General features: G+C 50.8%; 1 protein-coding gene across 9 annotated transcripts in view; it reads left to right on the plus strand.

Moving 5' to 3' along the window:
* Positions 1-17,349, plus strand: part of kmt2e (lysine (K)-specific methyltransferase 2E) — a 35,502-nt gene that overhangs the window by 6,709 nt on the left and 11,444 nt on the right. For 5 of the 9 annotated variants that reach the window (XM_031582413.2, XM_031582410.2, XM_031582411.2 and 2 more), the window contains exons 2-5: positions 8,079-8,260; positions 14,161-14,275; positions 15,285-15,508; positions 16,333-16,472. In XM_031582413.2, coding sequence (XP_031438273.1) covers positions 8,190-8,260; positions 14,161-14,275; positions 15,285-15,508; positions 16,333-16,472 — 550 coding nt within the window. In that variant the 5' untranslated portion in view covers positions 8,079-8,189. Of the gene's footprint in view, positions 1-8,078; positions 8,261-8,577; positions 8,628-14,160; positions 14,276-15,284; positions 15,509-16,332; positions 16,473-17,349 lie in introns of those variants that run through there. The other 4 variants (XM_031582414.2, XM_031582418.2, XM_031582412.2 and 1 more) reach the window with 2 other exon arrangements.

The following is a 17,349-nucleotide window of genomic DNA, read 5'->3' on the forward strand; positions in this document are numbered from 1 at the left end:
GTTGCCCAGGCTCTGACAGAGAGGAGTGTGTGTTGTGTTTGCTCGCTGTGTTGACAGAGACATGGAGAGGTGAGCCACCACTCTGGCCCAGGCTTGGGTGGCGACGGAAGCGGAGGTTGAGGGAGGGAGGGAGGAAGGGAGATAGAGAGGGAGAAAGAGAGAAAGAGGGAGAGAGAGAACAAGAGCGGCAGGTGGTAGAGAACCTGGGTGTCTCAGGTGACGCACCTCTTTTTTTTTCATCTCACCTCACACACACACACACACACACACACACACACACACACACACACACACACACACACACACTCTGACACACACTGAGTTCAGCTAATTGGGTTGTGTGTATCTCACAAGGGATGTAATACCAGGTTGTATACTTTTCAGACAAATACAATGATGCTGGTTTTCACAAGTCATGTTCAATGATCAGTGAAATCAAGTGTGATGCTGGTGGTCAGGAAGAGGAGAACAGCGCTGCAATAATAATGCACGTGCTACTACCAATACCTATTGCACTAGTGTAGAATTTTTCAAACGTGCATATTTTTACATCAGAAAATGCCTAACTGAGAGGAAGAGTTAACCACAGCAGCACGCTCTGATTGAGCTTGTCAAAACTGGTTGGAGTTTACATCACCGTGGTGCTCATATCTTCTCTATCTGAGGTGAGGGAACTTCGGTGACCTCATGTTTCTGCTCAGGCTGCTGCTGCTGCTGCTCAGTCTGTCACTTCCTGTTTGCGCCCGGCCCCACCCCTGCACTTCCTCTCCAGTCTGAGATGGCAAAACCCCTGGCCTACTGGCAGCCCGCACTCACAAGGGCATACAGACAGCAAGTAAGCAAGATAGATGAGGGAGAGTAAAATGGGTGAGTGTGTGTGTGTGGATGTGTCAGAGAGGAGCAAGTTTTGTTCAGTTTGAGTCCCTGCCCTGTGGAACACTTATGGCACCTGTGTTGGAGGTGTTACCTTGTGGCCCAGTTTGCCGGCTGCGATGAAGTGCGTCAGCACAGCGGTATGTGCAGGTAGGCCATCCCCCCCGTGAGTCACATGACGTGGGGGTGGTAGGCATAGGTAGCGAGGGCTCAGGTAACCTGTTTTTGTGCCTGGCGGGCGGTGTAAGCGATCCCTCTGGCAGCCCTGTGCTCCAGCTTCGCGACAGGTGGCCTTGCCACGCAATTGACCGGCGCAGACGCCAATCGCCATCGCTGCAGCTGCCACTTCCTGTTTGGACCGAAGCCTTCTTCACCGTTACAGAATTGCCATGTTGTACCCCATAACACTGTGAGCTTGCAGAAGCAGGCGTGAAATCGATCACGTATGAGAGTGTTAATGGACCCTGAGTGGTCCTGACTGCTCTCGTGGCGGGCATGGGCAGGGCGTAATGATCACTAACCCACCCACCGTTCCATGGCCCTTTCATTTGCTCGTGTTTCTGTCCTGTTTCTTTCCATCTCGCTCTCCAAACACAAGGACGCTTCAGGACCTCTTATTCCAGATGGGCCCGGAGAAACATTATCTACTTTACTCTTGGTTATTTCAGTCTCTTGTTAGTTACACACACACACACATTCTTTCACTCTCTCTCTCACACACACACACACACACACACACACACACACACACACACAGTGCAGTTGCAGATCCTGATCAATGATTGTGTTTGTTGTCAGTCAGCCCTATCTAATTTGAGAATGTCAAAGCGCCATAGCTGTGTGTGAGTGACTGAGTGAAGGGCGTACACATATAAAGCCTTTCATCGCATCACTCTGTAGCTAATCGTTGGTCGCTGTTGGGCATTCCAAGCTCCAGTTGCCAAGGATTCCTCCCTGTATGTTTCCTGGTGTTAAAGTTTCTGAGTGCAACAAGCAGCAGGCTGACTAGCTAGCTTGATATTAGCATATATACAAGATAATAAACATCCCTTTGGAAATGGCCTAAACTCCCATTAGTAATGGCCTAAATCGCATCGCTTCAAAGTTTGAGATTGGGTTATCTCTGAGCCCTCCCACTTTCCAGGCGAAATGACAGTTGGCAGTGCTATCTCTGCAAGTTACCAAATTTCATTAACATTCCACGGTCTCTCACCGCCACATGGCTGCTAGTCTCTCTCTCTTCCTGTGTGAAGGGGGCTCGAGAGCGACGGCCCATTGCTCTGCAGATCTGCCTTTATCAGGTGGAGCGGCAACAGAAGCCACACTGTGTCAAACAGCCGACTGAGACAGCAGACCAGGAGGTCATTAGCCTAAACCTCATTAAACTTGTGTGTGTGTGTGTGTGTGTGTGTGTGTGTGTCAGTGTGGATCTATGTTAACTCTTTGACCTGAAGTTCTATGGTGCAGAGGATGCGTGGGCCGTGTCTGCTGTAGCCTTTTAGGAATGTTTATGTTTTGATCTTGGTTGAGGCTCTCTGGCCGAGGGCCAGCATTGTCTTCCTCCCGCTGTTAGTGGAATCAGCTGAGTGGAGTGAACACGGCCATGGCCGCCGGAGCTGCTATTTGTCTTTCCTTACCCAGCTCTCTCTCTCTCTCTCTCTCTCTCTCCATCCTTATTTTAGCTACCATTGTGCTTCCCATGGCGGCGGTGTTTGTGTACATTCTTTGACTTATCCACACACACACACACACACACACACACACACACACACAGCCCTGTAGCTCTCTGACTGTGTCTGGGCGCTGTTACAGTCGTAAGGCCGGTGCGTCTCACCTTAAGAGTGCCAGCGTTGGCACGATGATTTATCAGGGGTGGGGGGAGAGGTGGGCACGGTGCCACCGCTGTGCCCACTGTACTAGAGGCGCCCGTCGTCTGACCACCTAGTCTCCTTATACCCAGTGTGTGTGTGTGTGTGTGTGTGTGTGTGTGTGTGTGTGTGTGTGTGTGTGTGTGTGTGTGTGTGTGTGTGAATGAAGGTGCACGCGCGCTCACTCACACACAGCCAAACACACACAGCCAAACACCCACACACACACACACACTCACGCTACAAGCCCTGGAATGACTCAGCCTGTGAAAATGATGTGAAGTCAAGGCGGCACCGGGAGGCAGTGCTTGTGTTGGAATCCCTCTCTGTTTCCATCTCTCTTTCGTTCCCTCCCTCCTTTCCTCCTTTCCTGCCCCCCCGTCCCACTCTCTCCTTCCCCCCTTCTCTCCATGTTGGAAATCAAACAGGAGCCCAGAGCCAAAGAAGAGAGAGAGAGAGAGGCAAACAAGTGTGTGAGAGAGAGAGAGAGCGAGAGGAGGAGAGGAGAGAGAACACACACTCTGACGCTGGCAGGGGCGGGTGGGTCTTCCCTGCCGTGCCGTGCCGTTCCCCGTCGGCCCTTAAAGGAGCAGCTCTGTACCCCCGCACAATGACACCACTGTGCTAGCCCAGAGAGGAGGGAGGGAGGGACGGAGGGAGGGGGCACGGAAGGAGAGAGTCTCACTCTTTTCTCTCTCTGCTCTCCCTCCTCTCTGCTCCCTCTCGCTCTCTGTTGCTCCCTCTTTCTTCTTCTCTTTCTCTTATCGCTGTCCCTGCTCTCCTCTCTCTCTCTCTCGCTCTCTTTTTTTCTCTCTCTCTCTTTCCCTCCCTCCCCATGCAGAATTTTTTGGATGCAGACAGCCCCCCCCCCCCCCCCCCCCCCCTCAGCACCAGGGGAGATGGATCGTTTTGTGAGACTCCCTGCTGCTCCCCGCAGTCATTCGAGAGAGGGAGAGGGAGAGGGAGAGGGAGCGCGGAGGAGAAGGGAAGGGAAGGGGGGGGGGGCACCTTGTGATGTCAATAGGGTTTGAATAGAGGACGGATAAAAACAAGCAGGAGAGAGAAACAAGCTACAGCTTCCCCATGACCCCCGTCACTCTATCCTCATTATGCACACTTGTTTTTCGTCCTCCTTCTCTCCCTCCCTCACACACACACACACACACACATTTACACATTCATTCATTCATTCATTCATTCATTCATTCACTCACTCACTCACTCGCAACCAACCTCTCTCCAAAGAGGCTCCTGTGTGTGGAAGGTGTTTTTTTTTTTTTTTTTCCCTTTTCAAATGGCCTCATCTTGCGTCCTTTCAATTTAGGTTCCGTGTCTGCGGCCTTCCCCTTCTTTTCTCTCTCTCTCTCTCTCTCTCTCTCACTCTCACTCTCACTCTTACTCTTTCTCTCTGTGCTCTGAGGTTTATTTAGGAAGTGTAGAGAGGGAAGGAAGGGAGAGAGGGAGGGAGGAGCGAGAGAGCAAGAGCAGGAAAAGAAGGAAGGGGGGCAGGCAGAGGCAGAGGCTGAGGTGGAGTGTTCTTTTGGCAGCGTTCCTCCTGGATGACGGACAGCTCTGCTAAAGGAAGTGGGCGGTGCTGGGCTTGTTCGGCACCCTCGGATTTAGCCAGGAATGCTCTACTGTACTGTACCGCTGGTTTTCCCCTTCTCTCTCTCTCTCTCTCTCTCTCTCTCTCTCTCTCTCTCTGTGTGTTCTCCCTTTTGCCCTCTCACTGCACCCCCCCTTCTCTCTCAGTCTCAGATGTGTCTGCCTAGAGTATACTGCTGTGTGTGTGTGTGTGTGTGTGTGTGTGTGTGTGTGTGTGTGTGTGTGTGTGTGTGTGTGTGTGTGTGTGTGTGTGTGTGTGTGTGTGTGTGTGTGTGTGTGTGTGTGTGTGCATACGCATGCGCGCCCGTGTTTGCCAATGTTTATATGCCTTCAAGAAAACATTTTTGCCTGGCTGGGTTAGGGTTGTGTGTGGCTAAAGAGAGGAGTTTTTTTTTCTTTTTTTTTTTTCTCTCTCTCTCTGTGTGCGTGTGAAGGGGGGGGGGGAGTGTGGATGTGCGCATGCGTGCATTCCTGAGCAGTGACGGCAGGATTCCCTAGCCAAGTCAGAGACACACACAGACTCACTCACTCACTCAGAAATGCACGCTCGCTGGTTGTGCGATTGCTACGGAAACAGCCGCCTGTTTTGCGTGCAGTGCGAGCGGCCACGTCCCACCACACACACAGGGGCCCTTTTGAGAGACCACACAAAGCTTCCAGCCAGCCGCTCACGGCCTTGCTGCCCTACAGGCGCAGGCTTTCGTCGTCTCTCATCTTGCGCTCGCCATTGTCTGGGGGTCTCCTCAAAGCCACGCACACACATACATACACACACATATACACACACACACACACACACACACACATAAATAGATTCTGTCTTGGGTTATCTGAAGAGGTTTGACAGTTATGGATGTTTCGGTTCTGGCATTGTGGTTCTGGCCTATAGCCCCAAAAGAGTTCCCTAGGATGAGTCTGTGTGCACACACACACACACACACACAAGGAAATATACAGGTCCGTATTTTATACATTCATATTGTAGTTTCTTCCCCACCTACCCACACTATATTGAGCTATACACTCACAGACTTGCACACACCAATTGAGTTGCCCATCATGTCACACACACACACACACACACACACACAGACACACACACTCCTCACACTTCTATTAATTACCCCACGATCTGGCAGCTGTCGTCTCAGTGAGCCTCTGGCCCTCTCTGTCCCACTGCTCTCTTCTCCTCTCCTGCCCAACACACACACACACACACACTCTCTCTCTCTTTCAATCTCTCTCTCTCTTCTGTGTTGTTTTCATTAATTTGATCTCTCTTTTATAATAATAATTGGCAGATTTTATTGGCACACACTGCAACATACACGTGCATATATGGAAGTGACACAGGACACACACACACACACACGCAGGCCTAAGGTCGCTGTGAATTTACTCTCTGCGTTTTCCCATCCTGGACCATCCTTCCTCCAGGACCCCCCCGGAGCAGTGGGCAGCTTTTAAGCGCCTGGGGACCAAGTGAAGTGAACCGTCCATCTTGGTCAGGGACGGACAGGAGAGTGTTCTGTTCTTTTGTATGTTTTTCTGTTGGGGTTCTTAGTGGAGGAAACCCCTTGTGAACACGGGGAGAACATGCAAACTCCACACAGAAAGGCCCGGGAGATAGCCCACCTGAGCACTGACGGTCTGGAGTGGACCTGCCCCCCCAGAGCCAACAGCGCCTCATGCAGGAATCGAACCCATGACCTTCTTGCTGTGAAGCACCTGAGCCACCGTGCCACACTTATACCACACACTTACTTGTGGGACATCTCCTAATGTCCCTCTGTCTGTCCTCCCCCCCTCTGTCCCCTGTGCTTTGCACATCTGACTGTGTGTGTGTGTGTGTGTGTGTGTGTGTGTGTGTGTGTGTGTGTGTGTGTGTGTGTGTGTCCTTCTCTTGTCTATCTATCTGTCACCATGCAGCATTCTCTCCTGTTGGCCCTCTCTACCTCTCTTCTCTCTTCTCTGTTCTATCTTCTGTGTGGGTCTAGTGTGTCTGATGGAAGCCTTTCTGCCAGCATCAGTCTCTTCCTGACAGGCCTGTCTCTCTGTGTGTGTGTGTGTGTGTGTGTGTGTGTGTGAGTGTGTTTAGACGGTTGCCTCACTAGAATGAGTGATGGGTTTCCTAGAGTGAGAGCAGCGGGTGTTTATGGTTCCGGCTTGTGACGTGTGTGTGTGTGTGTGTGTGTGTGTGTGTGAGTGTGTGTGAGAGAGTATAGTAAGAGTGAATGCCTTGAAGGAGGCAAGCTCAGGCTGGTGGGGTTAAACACACTGTCTAGGCATGTTCTGACAACACTGTGTGTGTCTGTGTGTTTTCATCTCTCGAGGTATTTGGGATGGGGCCTGCATAATGTTTATCTCTGTGTGTGTGTTTGTTTGTGTGTGTGTGTTTGTGTGTGTGTGTGTGTTTATCCGGGACCTTGCGGAGGTGTGACCTCTTGCCTGTTTGTCTGCTGCATTTGTCCTGCTCTCTAATCCGGCTGATCAACAACCATCGCTCAACCAGGCACACACACACTCTCTCTCACACACACACATACACACACACACTCTCACACTCTCATTCAGTCTGACGCATGTGTTGTTCAGCGCTGCCGTCATCTCCTCCTGGAGCTGATTGTGTGTAAGTGTGCTACTGTAGCATATTTAGTCCTCCTGTCCGGGATTAAAACATTATGCTGCTGCAGACATTCTGATTGGCCATCTGGATTGCTTCTGGGCTGCCAATCCGCTTTTAGTCCCGCCTCTATTATGTCTTAGCACAGAAAGGCACGTTGCAGCAGTCAATTATTTAGCTGTTTCCATCTGTTTCACTCGTGTGGACTGTGCGTGAGTGTGTGAGTGAGGAAGAGTGTGTGAGGTGAGGAAGTGTGTGTGTGTGTGTGTGTGTGTGTGTGAGCGAGAGAAGGAAAGAATCATGTTGTCTGTGCTCTTCCTCGGCTGCCCCATTGACAAACACTGTCCAGGATATGCCTCTTTGTGTGAGTGTGTTTGCAAAAGAGGGGGGTGACGTTTGTCTGTGTGCGTGTGCATTTAACAGTAGGGCTCTGGCTTGCTAGGGGAAGGAGGGAACTGCGCTCTCTCTCTCTCTCGCTCGCTCGCTCGCTCGCTCTTTCACTCCCTCCCCTCCCTTCCTTTTCTCTCCTCTTGTGTTTCCTCTGTCCATTGATGGCAGCATCATGCTCTGTGTGAGCTGTAGCTCCCCCTTGTGGTGCTGCAGAGGAACTACAGGCCTTGGTTACAGAGGTTGCGTTTGCGCAGTTTTATTAATCTGGCCCTCACCTCCCTCCACTCTTTTCTCCCCCCTCTCTCTCTCTCTCTCACTCCATCTTGCTCCCTTCATCTGCCCTCCAGGTAGTCAGCCCAAATCTCTTGAGTTGGTGGGGGACTTTATGAATATGGTTGAGTTGTGCCTGTACCGTTACCCTGTTGTGAATCACGACCGCTCGAGGAGTAAACAACTCATTTCCTGCTCCACTGTCTCACACACACACACACACACACACACACGCACACACGCACAGGCTCCTGTCCCTTTGTGTACGGTCATAGTTTGATGTAACACTGTAGTCATTGTGAAATTGCCATGCATTCTTCCTATACTAAATTATTTTTTTTTCTCTGTTCTCTCTCCATCTCTCTCTCCATCTCTCTCTCTCTCTCTCTCTCTCTCTCTCTCTCTCCATCTCCCTCCCTCTCTCTCTCCATCTCTCTCTCCCTCTACAGGCCTCGTGGATGCACTTAGATGTCTGCAATGAGTGCTGTGGCTGGCATGCCTCAGTGTTTTGGATTCCTCTGCTCTGGACTCAGTAGGACAAGGACTCAGCAGAGAACGTCATGAGCATAGGCGTCCCTGTAGGGGTGGACACGGCAGACACCTCATACCTCAACATGGCTGCAGGATCAGAGTGAGTCTCCTTCATTCTCCATCTCTCTCTCTTCCTCTTCCTCTTCCTCTCGCTCTCTCTCTTCCTCTTCCTCTCGCTCTCTCTTCTTCCTCTCTCACCTCATACCTCAACATGGCTGCAGGATCAGAGTGAGTCTCCTTCATTCTCCATCTCTCTCTCTCTTCTTCCTCTTCCTCTCGCTCTCTCTCTTCCTCTTCCTCTCGCTCTCTCTTCTTCCTCTCTCACCTCATACCTCAACATGGCTGCAGGATCAGAGTGAGTCTCCTTCATTCTCCATCTCTCTTCCTCTTCCTCTCGCTCTCTCTCTTCTTCCTCTCTTCCTCTCTTGAGATCTCACCTCATACCTCAACATGGCTGCAGGATCAGAGTGAGTGACAGACACCACACACTCCTTCATTCTCCATCTCTTCCTCTCTTCTTCACTCTTCCACTCTTCCTCTCGCTCCCTCTCTTCTCAGTTTCCCTCCATATGTCTTGGTCTCGGAGTGAGTGAGAACCACACACTCTTTCATTCTCCCTCTCTCTCGTTCCCTCTCTCACTTTTCTCAGCCATCCTTCGTTTCATTTCATCACCTGCTTCCTAGCTGTGTTTTTTGTCTTTGACGTGTTCCGTTTCCCCAGTCTGTCCCCGTCTGTCACCCTGCTTTTGTCTTTTTGTCACTCACTGTCTCTCACACACGCACACACACGCACACACACACACTCAGTCTCTCTCTCTCTCTCTCTGCTTTTCTCTATCTTTCATTTGCACACATCACAGTTGCTCCTGTCACGCAATCCATACTCACACACACACACTCCCTCTTTTTTTCTGCCAGGCTCTCTCTCTTGGCCCTTCTCTCTCTTTCTCTCTCACTCACTCACACTATCTCTCTCTCTCTCACACACACACACACACACAAACACACACACACATCGGTCCCCTGACAGTGGCGTATTGATTAGTTGTGCCTGTGTGGATGGGTGCTAATGTGAGGGTACGCATCAGGCAGAGAGCCTCTCCTCTGACCCCCGACCCCTGACCCCTGATGTCCCGGAGCGGATCACAGCCCCCGGCCCACTCACACCAGAGATCCAGAGGACATCCTGCTGACCCCAACATGAACATCACATCCTCACTCCGTCCACAGTGAGAGCATACTGTGTTGTAGTGGTGATAGTAGACTCAGGGGTGGAGGTTGTGGTAGAGGTGATGGTGGCGGTAGCTGTTGCTCTATAACACCGATCACATATTATACTGCAGATGTCCGGCCTACACCTGATTCAGCTACAGGATTGAAACAATCCTTGTCGGCGACAGTGGTACAGGAGGTAGAGAAGTCGTTTAGTAATCAGAAGGTTGCTGGTTCGATTCCCTGTCGAAGCGTCCTTGAGCAAGACACTGAAGTGTGCCATCAGTGTAAAATGTAAAATGTGTATACATCCTTGTAAGTCGCTTTGGATAAAAGCGTCTGCTAAATGACTAAATGTGTCCAAACACATGTGGCTTCTCCTCCTGACGGTCCACACTCCCATCCAGTCCCTCTGCTCTATGAAGAACCTGCAGGTGTGACTGAGGCACCTGTTACAGTGTGACAACAGTTGGTTCCTTGGTGTTTGCGTCCACGTGGACAGCGTCTCTGTGGAAGGACTGCGCCGCTCAGTCCTCTGCCCTGTGTGTCCCCAGTGTCCCCTCTCCACAGCCTGCCCTGTCCCCAGAACAGTGTGTGTCTGTGTGTGTCTGTGTGTGTCTGTGTGTGTCTGTGTGTGTCTGTGTGTGTCTGTGTGTGTGTGTGTGTGTGTGTGTGTGTGTGTCTGTGACTTGTTGCCTCCCCCCTTTCCTTATACACACACGTGTGCAAACAGCCCAGCCCAATTGATAGTGTGTCCCTTTAAACTGCAGGGGCTGTTCTTCCCCTCTCCCTGTCGTCGTTGCCTCGACAGCTTGCGTTGCCATGGAATCCTCTCGTCCATGGCCCCTCCCCCTCTGCAGTGCGCAGGGCCCGTTGCCATGGCCACGGCCTGAGTGACAGCTGGCCCCCAGGGCGAGTTAGGCAGCTTAAGAGGCCGGTGTGCCTCACCCCCTCCTTTGCTCTAGCAGACGTCTGTCTGTCTGTGTGTTTACCTGTCTCTCTGTCTCTCTCTGTCTGCCTGTCTGTTTACCTGTCTCTCTGTCTCTCTCTGTTTGCCTGTCTGTCTCTTGGTCACACTGTCGGTCTGTGTGTCTGTCCTTATCTCTCTGTGGGCCTGCTTCATTGTGTGTGTGTGTGTGTGTGTGTCTGAGTGCGCAGATTTACCCGCAAGACACTAACAAGCTTGGAGGACACCTCTCCCTTTTTCTGTCTGTATGGTATGGTACGGGGAGGGGTTAGCTAGCAGCACACACACTCACACAGTCAGCTCTGAGAGGGAGGTTGTGCAGCCACTGAAGGCTCGGGTCATTATCCAGCAGACTGCTCGGCGGTGCGTTGCCATGGTTACGGATAAGTGTGCTTTTAAGATGCCACTGGGTCTGAATGGGGGCTGGCGTCATGTGACCTCGCTCCGGAGAGACTGCAGCGCTGTTCATCTCGCCCAATCTGGTCGCACGCACGCACACACACACACACACACACACACCCTCCCCTTCCAGCATGGCTTGAAAAAACTCGACCTTGTCGGCTGTGTTTATACGTGTGTGTGTGTGGAGGCGAGAGAGACACATGTCGTGTGTGTGAGATGTCTTTGTGTGGTAGTAGCCTTTTGGTTGATGATCTTCATCGCAGTGACAGCTGTGCGCACTGCACATGAAATGCCTCTGTACAGTGTTGCGTACCCTCCCATTTCTACTTAGCGTGTGTGTGTGTGTTGCTGTAAGTGTGTGAATTGTATCTGTTCCATATTAAGCCGTCTCTTGAGCTATGTGCTATGATTAGCACATGCCGAGCTGTCTAATTGAAGCCTCCATTCCAACCCTTTTCTCTCCTGTACTTTGTGTGTGTGTGTGTGTGTGTATGTGTGTGTACAGGGTGAGTTGTGATTTTGTCGTTGGATGTCCTGTCTGCTTTCGCTCACTGCTGTTTACCTCCCTCCTCTGGAGTCAGTGAAATCCTACTCAATCCTGCTGACATCGTGTGTGTGTGTGTGTGTGTGTGTGTGTGTGTGTGTGTGTGTGTGTGTTTACATTTGTATCTGTCCATTTGAAGTAGAACTCACCTGGCATATTTTTGAAGGCATTGAGGAACACAATCTCACGCTCTGCTCACCTATTGCTCTCAGATCAGTTTTGGGCTGAGATTAGTGCCTGGACACCCTCTTCCACTCTGAAGGGCAGGCCGATCAGGGACCAGTGGGGGTGGCTAAGTGAGACGCCGCCGAAGTGAAGCGTTTGTTTGAAACCTACTTACAACAATGGCAGCAGTGCAAAGAGCTAGACAAAAGCAATACAAACAGAAGTAGGAAAACGCTCGCATATGAAGATTTGAAGCCGGCGCAAGAAGAATGAGTAAACTCATTCATCGAGGGCCCAAAGACATTGTTTCCTTCCTGCCAAGGGGGTTTGGGAAAAGGCTAATGTATCGGCTTACAACGTTAATGGCGAAGTAGGAAGTAAATAGTGGTCAATGGCGAATGGGTTCAAGTCCGATCCAGTCTACGCCCATTAGGATGCAGCGACTAAACAATCCCCAATGGAGCGCGGCCAGACCCTATTCAGGAAGTGTGTTTGTCTACGGGTATACCAGCCTAGGACGGCAGAATGCAAGTTGAGGAATGAAAGGATTTAGTAGCGTACTAACCACTGCAGTACGCAAGTATAGACGCATTGTTACATACTACTAACTGCACACCTAACCACAGCAGGCTATAGAAGTGAATCATGTAACCACATGGACGTAAGGAGGATATACGCTATTTAATCAATTAATCATTAAGTACAATCTACCTTTAGACTTCTAAAAATAAGGTGACCGTTTGTGTGGGGGAGTATAAACGTATTGAGGCCAGTGTGTTATAGGGCAGTGGTGATAACCTTTGTGTGTGTGTGTGTGTGTGTGTGTGTGTTGTGGTGAGCAGCTTTCTCCAGTGTCAGATTCCCTCCTCTAGCCTTTTACCTATTAAATCATACCGCTGACAAGAACAGGCACTGAATCAGCCCTTTTTTTTTTTTTCCTTGCTCTGGTCTTCTCTTCTGTCTTCCTCTTACATCTGGGTGGTGTGGCCTTTTCCTTTAACCTGTGCGCACACACACACACACACACACACACACACCTCTCTTCCTCAGGGCCCGCCCCTAGGCAGTTCACATGCTATTGCTTTCACTTTGTCACTGAGCGCCAAAGCGCCAACTCACTTAGGAAGAGCGGAGGAGCGACAGCACGAGGTGGAGGACAGGAGAGGGTCCCACAAGGTACGCCACTCTTCTGAGAGAGAGAGAGAGAGATAGGGAGAGGGAGGGAGGAAGAGAGAGAGGGAAGGGGGGGGGACAGAGAGGATGTAGGGAGAATGTGTTTGCACTCAACACACGGACACACGTGGCACTTCTATTTGTCGTGTGTGACAGAAACCTTTTTTCATTCTTTCTCTCTCTCTCTTGAGTTTGTAGCCTTTTTGTTTCCGTGCTCAAATATGTCCATTTCCTCCGTGTGTGTGCGTTACATAAGGGCCGTGCGTGCATCTGAGAGCCACTTGTCATGTCTTCATTCATGCCTTCACTTTCTGTCTAGAATACTGAGAGAAGTGTGAACTTTGAACGTGTGTGTGTGTGTGTGTGTGTGTGTGTGTGTGTGTGTGTGTGTGTGTGTGTGTGTGTGTGTGTGTGTGTGTGTGTACGTGTGTGTGTGTGTACGTGCGCATGCATGCGCATACATGTGGGAAAGACGGTGTAGATACTGTTGAGCAGTAGAAAATGATCCTACCCCTTCAGTCATTTACGCTGTGCTGTGTGTGTGTGAAATTACAGACGTGTGTGTGTGTGTGTGTGTGTGTGTTTCTGGTACCTATGGTTTAGCCATCCCTATCGGCCTCTCGCAGAAACTGATTGCTCGTTTTGTGCATATGTCATATCTGCTCACTACCTAATACACACACGCAAACACACACATACATATACACACACACACAACCACGCTCCTCCCTCTACCTTCCTTCCCCTTTCCCTCTCCGCCCGTTTTATGTCCGTCAGTTACAATTCCTGTGTGTGTGTGTGTGTGGGCTGGGGTGTGTGGGGGTGTGTGTGGATTATCCAGTTACCAGTAAAGGTGGACTTTCCAGTTTGACATGAGTTAAATTTGAGACGGGCATGTCAGTTGTTTCTGGTGTGTTTGAATCCTGTGACACCCAGAATCGGTATACTTCCTCCTTGTCCTTTGTGTGTGAGGGTTGAATGAAAAACTGCCTATCTGTGGGAGACCGTGTTGGTGTGATGGCCTATGTACACACGCACGTACACACACACACCACACACACACACACACACCGGCTGGATCAGGGAGGTGCCTGCGCTGGCTTGCCCTGCCAGTTGTGTTGCTCTTGTTTTGAGGCTTCTGCCAGCTCTCCTGTATGTCAAGCATGTAACAATGCGCACAGGCAGAATGTGCGCACACACACACACACACACACTCATCCACTGCCTCTGAAAACCCCTGTACATTTCTCATTATATTTCACCTTCTTTCTTTCTCAGTTACCTTGCCCCCCCCTTCTCTTTCTCTCTCTCTTTCTTTCTTTCTTTCTTTCTTTCTCTCTCTCTCTCTCTCTCTCTTTCTCTCTCTCTCTCTCTCTCTCTCTCTCTCTCTCTCATTATCCTCCCTCTCCCTTTTATGTTGTTGTCAAACCTGCTCCATTCTTCTTTGCCCTCTCGTTTGTTGTCAAACCAGTTCCTAACTCTTTCTTTCTTTTCTCTCCCCCCTGCCGATTCTCTCTCCCTTCTTCTGGTCCTTCAGCAGACCGGAGTCAGTGGAGGCGAGCCCCGTGGTGGTGGAGAAGTCTAGCTACCCGCACCAGATCTACAGCAGCAGCTCCCACCACTCGCACAGCTACATCGGCCTGCCGTACGCTGTGAGTACCACACACACACACACACGTGTGTGTCTCTCTCTCTCGCGCGCTGTCTCTGTCTCTCGCTGTCTCTCTGTGTTTTGTCTGTCTCTCCCTCTGTCTGTCTCTCTCTCTCTCTCTCTCTCTCTCTCTCTCTCTCTCTCTCTCTCTCTCTCTGTGTTTTGTCTGTGTCTCTGTCTCTCTCTCTGCCTCTCTCTCTCTCTCTCTCTCTCTCTCTCTCTCTCTCTCTCTCTGTGTTTTGTCTGTGTCTCTGTCTCTCTCTCTGCCTCTCTCTCTCTCTCTCTCTCTCTCTCTCTCTCTCTCTCTCTCTCTGTGTTTTGTCTGTGTCTCTGTCTCTCTCTCTCTGTCTCTCTCTGTCTCTCTCCGGCTCTCTCATACTCAGTCTGTTCTCTCTCTCTCTGGTATTCCTGGTCTCACACTGTTTTAAGCTCTGTGTGCTGCACACTAGTACATGTTGTGTTTCTACTGTGTCTGTTTCTACTGTGTCTGTCTCTCGAGGTCTCAGACACTCTCTCTTGCTCGCTCGCTCGCTCTCTCTCTCTCTCTCTCTCTTGCTCTCTCTTGCTTGCTCTCTCTCTGCTCGCTCTCTCTCTCTCTCTCTCTCTCTCTCTCTTGCTCGCTCTCTCTCTCTCTTGCTCGCTCGCTCTCTCTTTCTCGCTCGCGCTCTCTCTCTCTCTCGCTCGCTCGCTCGCTCGCTCGCTCTCTCTTGCTCGCTCGCTCTCTCTCTCTCTCTTGCTCGCTCGCTCTCTCTCTCTCTCTCACTCTCACTCCACTCTCTCCTCTGTCTGCATTATACATACATACATACTGAGAGACAAACTCAGTGGCGAGGGGAAAATCATTACCCTACATTCTCTTGGTTGCCCCTCCCCCCTCTCCACACATGTAGAATATAGGAAGTTACAACTCCTTTGCCCTAATGGTTATAAAGCCATTAACTTTAACCCATGTCCTTCTGTTCTCTCTCTCTCTCTCTCTCTCTCTCCCCCAATCTTCCTCCTTGGTGCAGGACCACAACTATGGAGCGCGGCCTCCCCCCACGCCGCCCGCCTCCCCCCCGCCGGTGGTGCTGATCCGTCCGGGCGACGGGCTGCTGGTGGGCGGGCAGGACGAGGCGTCGCGCGGCACCACGCTCAGCACTTCGGAGGACGGCAGCTACGGGGCCGACATCACCCGCTGCATCTGCGGCTTCACGCACGACGACGGCTACATGATCTGCTGCGACAAGTGCAGGTGAGAGAGAGAGACACACACACACACACTTTCTGGCACGACCACGGCTAAGGAAGGGTGGATTGAGAGGAAGTGAATGTGTTAGGGGAACATAAGGCTGTGGTTTATGTGAGTGTGAATGAAATAAAGCAATGAGGACCTGTTGAATGAGCCAAAGGAGTAACACGTACGCACGTACACGTATAGGACCACTACAGCGAGGTAGGGCACCTGGAAGAGATGGGAACTTCATGTGGGATTGGGAAGAGAGAGGGATATGAAAAGGAATTGATTTAGACATAAACATAAACATGTATGATTGTAAAGAGAGAGGGATATGAAGAGGAATGGATTTAGACATAAACCGATGGTTGACTAATGGTAGAGTTCACAAATGACACAGTGAGAAAGAGAGACTAGTTGCCAAATTCTTAACCTCCTCTCTGCGATGTGTGTGTGTGAGAGAGAGAGATGGTAGTCTGTGAACCGTCCAGCTCGGTTATCTGCTGTTAAAACAAACGGCACAGTTACTCTGTACCTCCTTGCACGTCTGATAAGCCAACCACGGCATGACCGATAGCCCATATGCTGTGTTTCCAAACGGCCCGATGCCTTAAATGCAGGAAATTGCCCAGTGTAAAATATTTGATGTTGTTTGGTGAGCTGATTTTCATGCAGATGTTTCTTTCTCTCTCCTACACACTCTGCCTGTCTCTCTTCAACACACAATCACACCCACATTCTGTTTCTCACCACACACACACACACACACACACACACCCACACACACACACACACACACACACACACACCCTTCTTCTCTCCACTGTTCTGTCTGTGTGCAGTGTGTGGCAGCACATAGACTGCATGGGCATCGACCGGCAGCACATCCCCGAGACGTACCTGTGCGAGCGCTGCCAGCCGCGCACCCTGGACCGCGACCGCGCCATAGTGCTGCAGACGCGCAAGAGGGAGAACATGTCAGGTGAGACACACACACACACACACACACACACACACACACACACACACACACTGATGACTGAACATGTCATCAGTGACTGAGTACGACATGTTCAGAGTCCTCTCCTACACACAAGGTATTTGTGGAACAGTGCCAGTGCTCTGGTTGGCTCTCCCCAGTCCTCATTGAGCCAGGCCTGCCCACACTATGAGGATGTTGACAGCCACGATGAATACAAATGTCCTGTCTGGGAGAGCAGACTGATACTGACACCGATACCATGATAGCCCAGCCGTGGTATGATGCCATGTCACAGTGCCCATGTGACTCGTCCGAGGCGGCTAAGGGCCTCTCTGGTGACGGAGGTCAAAGGTGACGCTGGGTGACGGAGAGGCAGTAGAGGTGCAGTAGCAGTAAAGGTGTACTCACAATGCAAAGCCTGTTAAATATTAAATGGCCATTCTTTAGGCCCCTCAAACATACTCGGTTGTTAATCACTCATCTATAAATGTATTCTTGGAGACTGGGTAAATATTATCTAACCACACACACACACACACACACACACACACACACACACACTCTCTCTGTCTCGCGCTAGAAATGTCAGGGAAGGTATGGGTCAGACCTGACACTGTGCATGGCCAACCCCAGCTTCTGTTCCACACTGCCACCTGCTGGTTATCCTGCTGTACTGCCTGACCAGCAGCAATGTCAAACTTGGGTACACAGCCGGTGTCTCTCAGCGAAGTCTGTGTGTTGCAAACGTTTTGAGCTGCTGTCAACATGACTAGTGGGAATTTTTGATTTCATCTCTTTATGATGGAGGGACGCTGAAGGTGAAAATTGTCTGGAGGTTAATGGCGGGTGTGTGTGTGTGTGTGTGTGTGTGTGTGTG

This window comes from Clupea harengus, chromosome 16 (genome assembly GCF_900700415.2).
Source record: "Clupea harengus chromosome 16, Ch_v2.0.2, whole genome shotgun sequence".
In the NCBI taxonomy this organism is placed as follows: Eukaryota; Metazoa; Chordata; class Actinopteri; order Clupeiformes; family Clupeidae; genus Clupea; species Clupea harengus.